General features: G+C 31.9%; 1 protein-coding gene across 1 annotated transcript; it reads right to left on the reverse strand.

The window, feature by feature from the left end:
• Window positions 1-46: 46 nt before the first annotated feature.
• On the reverse strand, window positions 47-4,616 carry LOC18032021 (spermine synthase). The gene is given in 12 exon segments (XM_024189565.1): window positions 47-393; window positions 566-695; window positions 988-1,183; window positions 1,426-1,497; window positions 1,612-1,684; window positions 1,770-1,874; window positions 2,113-2,207; window positions 2,210-2,234; window positions 2,385-2,461; window positions 3,047-3,091; window positions 3,232-3,452; window positions 4,464-4,616. Coding segments are annotated over 11 exon segments (1,107 nt in total). The 5' UTR covers window positions 3,422-3,452; window positions 4,464-4,616; the 3' UTR covers window positions 47-294.
• Between the last annotated feature and the right edge of the window lie 5,629 nt (window positions 4,617-10,245).

Consider the following 10,245-nt stretch of genomic DNA (forward strand, 5'->3'; position numbering starts at 1 on the left):
GATGGGGATTCTCTCAAGCAATTTTGACGGGGACGGGGAGGGGACGGGGACATATGCAAAACATCGGGGATGGGTATGGGGAGATTGGTCCCCTCCCCTCCCCTCCCCATTGCCATCCTTATGTCAAATGAGACCCATCAGACATTGCTAGAATTAAATCATCAACAAAGTATCGAAGGTCAAGGTCAAGGCGTAACCCCTGGTCTACATATATCATAATCACCCTATAAACTATAACACGGGAAGCAGTAAATCTCGCTCGTCAAGAAATCATGTGACGATTGGTATGAATCATTAGGAGACGCATATTCGTTGACTTGGAGTTGGAGAATCACCAAGTACGCTCACCTCCCTCTTCAAAAATGCAGGCAATGCAAAGGCAGCTGAGTGAATCTGTCAACACAACACGAATATTAAATGCAACCCATCATACTTTCACATCTAATACTACCAAAATATTAACTCAATGTTAATACAGCCATACAAGCATTTAGTTTATCTAAGAAAAGGAGTCGAGAAGCAATGACCAAGGAAAGCTACGCTTGAAATGAGGAGCCTCGTTTACCTCCGAGTTATAGAACCTTAGTTCTCTTTTATGCTTGTCAGCTCCCTCCAACTTCTCAATAGGATTAATGGGGTTCACAAAATCAACATGAGGTCCCTCTGTTGAGCATATCAGAAACCCAATGATACCACTGTAACCAAGAAAAGAACAAAAAAAGATTTAACGGCATACATTCAATTCGATAATCAAATCTTGTGTCTGGACTAATGCTATCTAAAGCATAAACAACAAACTTCCCACTTCTCAAAACATCACTAGGTAGAAAATTCAAAGTTTCAACTCAATGATAAAAATGATCCCTAATATTAAGATTAGTATTGAACTAGTAGAGATGTTTCTGAAGCTGTCAAACTTCAAAAAATTGATTATCGAGAGATTAATAGAAGAACTACAGATATCAATAGAACCGAGCACAACATTACCTTGGGTATGTTGGGACACTTGCCCAAGCATAATGTACAGAACCCTTAAATGTTTCACGACAAATAGAAATCATGTCCTCAATAAGGTGAGTATGAAGCCACATACTTTCTGCCATGTTACAGAGGACACCTCCAGGCCTTAATGCTTTAGCAATTGTGTCAAAAAATGGCTTCTCTACAAGCTCTTGAGCAGGACCTAAATCAGGAAGGGAAAAATGCAACTATAATCAACTTTCAAGTTAACAGAAGTCAGCTGAGTACGATATAAATATTTAATATTAACCTACCGGGCTGCATATTCAGAGGAAATATAAATATCCTTTGCCAATGCAGTCCCAAGGAAAAATAAACATGAAAATGGCTTAACGCTGGACTTTGGTGATATCTAAACATTACAGAGAAAATTGAACCATAATAGAGCAGATAATGCAGACACACCTACAGGGTCTGATGAATCAACAATAATTGCATCATATTTCCCTCTGGGCACTTGCCGTAGGAATTCAACAGCTGCAAACACAATGAACATGGGATCGACAACCAGACATGTACTTCAATTCTACAGAAATCCATAAATGAGTATTAGAACTGTAGATATGGGACAAGTATATTGTTCATGCATACCATCACCAATGTGCAGTCGTACACGAGGATCCTCAAAACCAACAGCTAGCTCAGGAAAATACTTTTTAGAAACCTACATTAAAAGAAATTATCACAACAGTTAAGGAAAACCTACGCAATAGCATATTACAAGAAAAGATGTATAAATAACTACTTACATCTATAACCATCTTATCAATCTCACATATATCAATAAGCTCAACAGAGTCGTGACGAGAAATCTCCCTAAGAACACCACCATCACCACCACCAACAACTAGAACCTAGATCATACATTACAATAGTGTAAGCCAATCAATGAAAAGAGAACATTGATCATGCAAACATATGAGGGCAGGAAACACACTCACCATACCAGTCTCACATCTTAATGTATGTTACATGAAATCTCTTAACTTACAAAGAAGATTACAAGAAAAAGGCAATGAAAAAAAAAAATCAACACAAACATACATAGTTTCATAAGTAAAAGATAATACTGCAAAAGTTATTGGATATTACGGTTTTCGGAGATGGAATCGAACAAAGGGGAAGATGAGCTATCATCTCCTGGTAAGCACATTCATCTTTCTCCGTTAGTTGAACAATTCCATCAAAACAAGCACTTTCCCATATGCCAATGACTGCAATAAAAAAAAGTGGGGGAAAAAACACCTCATATGTTTGAACAAACAGACGGACAAAATGTGAGAAAAAGTAGAAAGGCAAGGCAAACAACCAATAACAAGCCAGATCTATCTGAACAATCTAGTAAGAAGAGGAAAATGTCAAACCTCAAAAACCAGGACCTCTTGGTACTCAGACTTTCCCTTGAATAAAATTTCTTTTACTTTCAATGAATGGGCCTCTCCTGCAAATGAACATGAACAACATATGGAACATACGTGGTGCAGCAAGCGGTATGCTAAAGATAAAAACAAAGATGCTTATTAACTAAACAGGTAAATATTTACAATAAAAACAGTTCTCTTGTAAAGAGAGACATATAAACAAGCAATTTTTCTCGTTAAGTGAGCATAAGAAACTGTGTCTAATAAAGTTGTCCAACATTGACCTTATATGTCTTCATTCCACATAGAAAAAAGTGTATAAATTTGCCAGAGTTTTTTTTCACATATAATCAACATCTTATGATTTAGTTTCAATAAACAACAATCTAAAAAAAGGGGGAGAAAGAGAGAGAGAGAACAAAAGGTAATTATGAACAAAAGGTAATCATGAGCTACCTGGTCCACAACTAAAGTGTATTTAGTCCATTATTTATTAATACAAATACTCGTAGTTTCTTATAAAATAATAATAATAATTTATGAAGCTTCCTAGTACTTAGGAAGAGGTTTAGCACCTAGATGCCAAGTAGAAATGGCTTTGTAGGCGAACCAAAATGGGAAGGATTAGATGATAGAGAAAACCAAACCATGAGAGTAAAACCCACCTGGCCACATTGGATTGTTGAAGTACATTGTTTTGCCAGTTTTATCTGAAATAGAGAAAATTAGGAAAGTTAATGAATCAATGATGACATCCATATGTTTGAACAACCAACATGCAAATGCGTTTACAACTAAACAAAAAATGAAAAAAAAAAATTGGACTTGAAAAAAAATTGTAGATAATAACCAGAGGTAGACTGAGATTCTGAAAACCACCCAGAAACAACAGTGGAGTGGCATTTGGCATCAAGCTCTGGGGCTGAAGCCCTTGCTTTCAAGCAACAAGAAGGGATTGCCCCCGCTGAACCATTCTTGTTACTCTCCTTCCCATCCATAGTCTTCTGGCATCCCAAACCTTTTCCTTCGCCGCCCTCCATATATGATCTTTTTCTGCTGTAGCTCCAGCCTCTACATTTGAAGATACAGTCATAAGGTATTGTGAAGAGAATTTCAACAGTTCATATCAATCAAACAAAGAAAACACACTTAAGAGAAATCTCTGCTTCTGCAGTAAATTGAAGAATCCATTTCTAGCAGTTCAGAATTTCATTAAAACATAATTGAAATATAAATTCAAAAGGAAAAAAGCCAACAAAGAGAAGAAGGCAAATGCTCGAGTGGAAACTACTAGAAGGACCATCACACAAACGGCAGACAGCAGCCCTTAATTAGCAACCAAACCCATTAACAAGAGTGGGAAGTGAAGTCTTATCCCAATTAAAGTTTGATAACCAAACTTAAGTCAGAGAGACATTGCTTTTACAAAAAATAAAAACACATCCAAATTCTTTTGATAAAATAAACAAATAAATAATTAATTAGCTCAGTGACACAACATTAACTGATCCCAGCCTAGAAATAACAAAAATTTTCAAATCCTTTTGCAACCTTAAATAATCCCAGCAACCAAATTACTAACAAATTTCTATGTTCCTTTTCTCATCGCGCAAAGTAAACTCAATATTATTTTAACCAAAAAAAAAGTCAAGACTCAACTATCTCACGTTAGGCAAAAATAACTTTTTAAAATAAAAAATAAATAAATAAATCGCTTGCTGCAGGAAAAAAAAAAATTAATAGAAGATAATAAAACGAACTTGTCATTAGCTTAAAATACTAAACTCAAAATGCTCTATCACCACACACATAAAATTCTATTTTTCTATTCGGCGTGGGGTTTACTTACAGAGAAGAAATTTCCATAAACGGAAATAATCATATAGGCATAAATTGAGTAATTCAAAATCAAGTAAAATAAGAAGCAGATATAAAATAAATGAATCACATTTTGCTTGCCAGAGTGATTAATTACATTATAAACAAAAAATAAAACTCAAGAAATAGCTAAAACTTCATATGGATAGCAAAGATATGAGAAACAAAATAAATAAAGATTAAAAAAAAAAAAAAAAGGCTTGCCTGGCGTTAACGACAGTGAGAGTGAGATTGATTAAGCGACACCGTATCCGTGGAGAACAAAGGAATGAGAGCGGGAAACACAAATAAAGCAAAAATGAAACAAATTAAAAAAAGAAAAACCGGTTTTGCTTCTTTTTGTTTTATTTATTTTTTTTCTCCAGGTTTTGCTTTTGCTTGGACGGTAATGGCGTGTGCTAATGCCGTATCAATATATATACACACAGAGACGCCTTGATTTCTTTTTTTCTTCTTTTTAATTGTTTTGAACTTTATGTCTCATTTTTTTTCTCTGTGAAATGACGTCTGTGCCCATCGTCTATCATTGCATGGTAAGTACGTTTGTTCTAGATTCCTCTTTCTTTATCGAGCCGATTTTCAAACTATGCTCATCACATGTACGACCAAGTCATTAAGGGGCAAACAATACAACTTTTTTTTTTATTGGTAATAAATTTTTTGTTCCTGATATTTTTCATGACATGTATGTCGTAAAAATGATGAATTATATGCAACATTATTAATATTATCGTTATTAATAATAAAAAAAAAGTGTTACGGACGATATAAAATTTGTGATCAATATATTGTGAGTGGGTGGTGGTACGTGTATTCACTTTATAAATTTATTGAGACTATCTACATTTGAGTGTATATTACACAGTTTAAATATTTATTTTTATAAATATTGAGGAATTTTTACCCCACCTAAAAATCAATGAAAAAAAAGTCCATTCCATAGCTACCTAAGTTTAAATCAGGAGAGAAATATTTTCTTTCTTATAAGGGGATTTCAATGCGCTACTCTTCACATGACTTCTCGTGGTAAGTGAAGCTTCGATGTGGATTTTTAGTTGAATATAATAGATGTCTTTTCAGCCCAATATTGTCATCGAATCCAAAAGAATGATTATTACATTAATTATGCAATAATAAGCTTGATTGGGTTTTGTGTGAAACTACCACTATTGGTTGCATATAATATACATATATTTGTACGTTATTTATTAAAACGTGTGTAACATCGATGAAAAGATCTTTGATTCCATGAATAATAAAGGGAGGGCTTAAGTTACGTTTAATGTAACTTACGCCCTCTCCCAGTGGTACTGTTGCTGTAAGAGGGGTAAGTTACGTTAAACGTAATTTAGTTCCAGTCATAATACAAATATTTTGCTAAGAAATTTCTCACTCTCTCTCTCTCTCTCCCTCTATATATAGAAAATTTTAAGTGTTGTGTTTTCATATCTTTCTTAATATGAGCATGCAAATAAATTATATAATTTAATAAAATTAATATTAAGTTTATTATAAAGACATGTAATTCAATAGCATTTGAACTAATTCTATTAAATTATTTGATTTAATAGTGTATTCGCATGAAAAGAAAAAATGAAAACACTCACATAAGATAAAGACTATATATAGTGAGAGAGAGAAGACTATAATAAGAAATTTCTAACTCTATTAAAATTAGAAACAAAGTAAAAAAAAAAATTAATACATTACTAAACAAAAATATTTACACCACATTGGAATTTGTCTTTTTAACTCATTCTCATAAGGAATTCTTGAATTGAATATTATTCTGTATATTCATAATATAATTATGCTATTGCTTAAATAAATAAAGGAATTTCGGAATTTCGTTTATCACTCTAAACTAGCAAGTGAATAAATAAGCATTTTTTTATGTAGACATTAAAAGTAGCTAATCAAAGAAAGTAAATATATACTTCTTCTTTTTTGGGGGGGAAAGGAAGTAAATATATGTTTAATTACATACAAACAATGATAATTGCAGATCATGATATTGGTGATCGCAGAGATCATTAATAAGATTGATTGCATCATGATTGTTTTCCTTTACCTTCAACCTCATTCACTGCATGCACTTATAACATTTATTTTAAAATCAATAAGCACATAAAAAAAATTGATTAAAAAAGTATCTTACAGTCCTAGTAAAGCATGAAAACAGATGCCCATCGTCTATCATTATATATACATAGAGGCGCTTTAATTTCCTTTATTTTTTTTTTAAATTCTAATTGTTTTGAGTTTTATTCTCATTTTCTTTGTGAAATGACATATATGCCCACCGTCTATCATTTCATGGTAAATATGTTTGTTCTAGATTCCTCTATGTTGTTCGAGCCGATTTTCAAAGACGTGTGCGACCAAGTCATTTAAGGGGCAAATACTACACTTTCTTTTTCTCTTTTTTCTTTTTAATTATTGGTAATAAATTTTTGGTTATTAACATTTTCGTGGCATGCATGTTGCAGAAATGATATGTTACATGTAGAATTATTAATATTATCCTTATTATAAAAAATATATATATGTTACGGGCGATATATATAAAATTTGTGGTGAATGCATGGTGAGTGAGAGGTGGTATGTGTATTTACTTCACAAATTTATTGAGACTATCTAAATTAGAGTGTCCATTAGACAGTTTAAATATTTATTTTGTTATAAATATTGAGGAATTTTTACTCCACCTATAAATCAATGAAAAAAGCGTCCACATCTACCTAATTTTAAATCAGGAGAGAAATTTTTTTCAAGGAGGGGACTTCAATTGGCTACTCTCACATGATTTTTCGTGGTGAGTGAACTTTCGATGTGATTTTTAGTTGCTTTCCAGCCCATTTTTGTCATCGAACACGAAAGAATGATTATTAATTTATGTAATAATAAGCTTGATCGCGTTGCATGCGAAACTACTACGATTGGTTGCATATAATATACATACTCGTACGTTATTTATTAAAACGTGTGTAACATCCGTGAAAAAATCTTTAATTCCATAAACAACACAAAATACAAAATATTTTGTCAAGAAATTAACTATGTTAAATAGCGCGCACACGCACACACACACACATATATATAGGGTGAAAAATTTTTAGGTACGGTGCCTTTATATATATATATATTTTAATATGATCTTGCTATCAAGTTATATAGTTTTATAGAATTAGTGTGTTAAGTTTACCATAAAATCAAATAATTTAATAGTATATCTAAACTGACTTAATTACACTATATGCCTTAATAAGAGTATCCCCAAGAAAGAATGATTATATATATAAAGTAAACTACAATCAAGGATTTTTTACAATATTAAAATTAGAAACAAACTAAAAAAAAATTAAAACTCACAGATTTTAATACACTTCTAAGAAAAATATTTTCAATATAATGGAATTTGTCTTTTTTAACTTATTGTGATCAGGAATCCCTATTTCTTAAATTCTTAGATAAATAAATAAAGGAATTTCGTTTATCATTCTAAACTAGCAAGTGAATAAATAAGCATTTTTAATGTATAGACATTAAAAGTAGCTAATCAAGGAAACTAAATATACACTTAATTATATACAAACTATGAAAATTGCAGATCATGATATTGGTGATCGCAAAGATCATTAATAAAATTGATTGCACCATGATTGTTTCCTTTACCTTCACCCTCATTAATTACAGTTAAAACATTTATTTTAAAATTAATAAACACGTAAAAAAAATTAATTAAAAAAGTATCTTATCGTCCTAGTAAAGCACGAAAACAGATGCTGTATTCATAATCTGATGAATCATATTCTCCCCAAACCTTATAGTATATTTTATAGAATAAGATGGGGTTTGAATGCTCATTTTCATGCTTCTTTATTATAAGAAAAAAGCAAATAGAACATTTACTAACTTTAAATGAGCAAGGCAGCGCATCAATTTTTCTAGTGCCTAATTAATTAATTCAGTCATTGTATCATCTTTTATTTTGGCTTATCATAAAGAAGATGCCTCTGATTATATCCTTTCGGAACAAATTTCTTTTCTTTTTTTTTTCAGTTGATATTTATAATGTAAAGCGATGTGCTTTAACAAAAGAGCCTCCGCACGCCCCATATATAATATAATTTTTATAGTAGGAATTTTTCAAAGTGGATCAAGGACTGGTTCTTATCACAATCCATTGCCTCATTGGCTCATCATATGAGGCTGGTCCATAGAACTCGATATAACTAGTAAGATTTGAGCACGTGTTTCTGCATTATTTATTAATGATATGCGATTCCCACCTGGCATCAGAAACAAAAATGAGCTCGACTCATTGCTGTGGGGGGTTAATTTGATATTATATAAAAACAAATCTTATTAACTCACATTTAAAAACTAATTCGATCGTAATTACGAAGGTCGCCACAAGATAATTATAAAAAGATAATTTTAACTTTTGTGTTATCATCACCAAACGTTATTAACAAGTCTGTCTCATTTGTCGACAACGATCAGCACGCTCTCTTTTTGCTGTCACTTCCAATCTTTTGGCTAGAGAACAAGTAGGAGCATTGTGTAATGTTAAAGCTCGCGAGAGCTATCACTTTCATTTTCATGGCTCTGTTTCTGATCAACTGTGCACGGACCCCGCTGTTTAAAGCCTTGACTAATAAAAGCTCTTGATATCGACTTGACACGTGTGTGATGCATATGCCCTTTTCTTCCTCTTTTTCTTTTTCAGTTTTTTTTTTTTTGTGTATAATGCGTTATTGGTGATAGTTAAGAGATAGCTTGTCAAAATCACTCAAATCCACATCCGATGAGATGATTTAGACAAAACGTATAATGATAAATTAATTAAGGGTTTCGTTACGATGAAGTTGTTTTAAAGTTAAGCACTCTTTTATATTTATACTATTAGGGTTATAATAAATTTTTTATTATTTATTATTTTATGTGTGTAGTTAAGATTTATACTCTATCGTAAATTTGTTCTAACATAACCATAACCATTAATTAATTAAGCACGATCATCTCTTGGCGCTATTTTTTTTATAATTAATTAATTAAGCACGAAATATAATTCTATAAAGGTATAAAAAGTAGTCAAATTACTAAAATTGTCAAAGAATTTCATTTTTTTCTTTTGAAAAAAAGGGTTCTAATAACGTGTATGGTCTGGAATCCGATCGAATTTGAAAGTTTCTTTTAGTCAAATATTTTATTCTAAATAATATGCTCTCTTCTGTTTCTCATCCTCATCCTTTTTTTTTTCAAAGTATTAGAAAAAGTCAGATTCAATAACAATACACCGCCTGTCCACAATTTTTCACTAATTCTTATATAATAACATCATGGGTGATTCGAAAATTTCACTGTCATTTTCATATATAATTGGACTAATTAATTAAAAATAAAATAAATAAAATAACCCATAAACCATGCCTAAGCAGTAATGCGCACTCATTCAGATTATCTATTTATGGCGTGCGATAATTCTTCATTTGTTGTAAGTTCCTTTTTTTTTATCATTAACTCTCAAGAATATCGAGATGATAATCTTTATCCAGCCAGAGAAACAAAAGAAAAAGAGATAAAAGGTTGTGAAAAAACTTTGTTGATTGCTTTTGCTTTTACTTTTGCTTTTGCTGCATGCACGTTGGCCCTGGCTTGTAAATTAATGAATAATGATGAAAAAGGATTGTTAATGGAGGGTGGTGGGTTGATGAACGCTGATGGCGACTCCGACTCTCCTTGCTTTTGTTTCTTGAAATCATCATAATCATAATGATTTCGAGACACGGTTACCTTGACGACAACAACGTTTGGACCTGAGCAAACTGGCGGTCTCTGTCAATGTTCTATCAATCAAATCCCATTTCAGCCACGTGTTTTTAACTATCAAAGCATTTTAATATTGATGTGATATTTGACGCGTTATTTATCTCAGATTTTTTTGGCTAATTGATATATCTTCAGATAAGAGTTTTTATAT

Source organism: Citrus clementina, unplaced genomic scaffold (assembly GCF_000493195.1).
Source record: "Citrus clementina cultivar Clemenules unplaced genomic scaffold, Citrus_clementina_v1.0 scaffold_9, whole genome shotgun sequence".
Taxonomy (NCBI): Eukaryota; Viridiplantae; Streptophyta; class Magnoliopsida; order Sapindales; family Rutaceae; genus Citrus; species Citrus x clementina.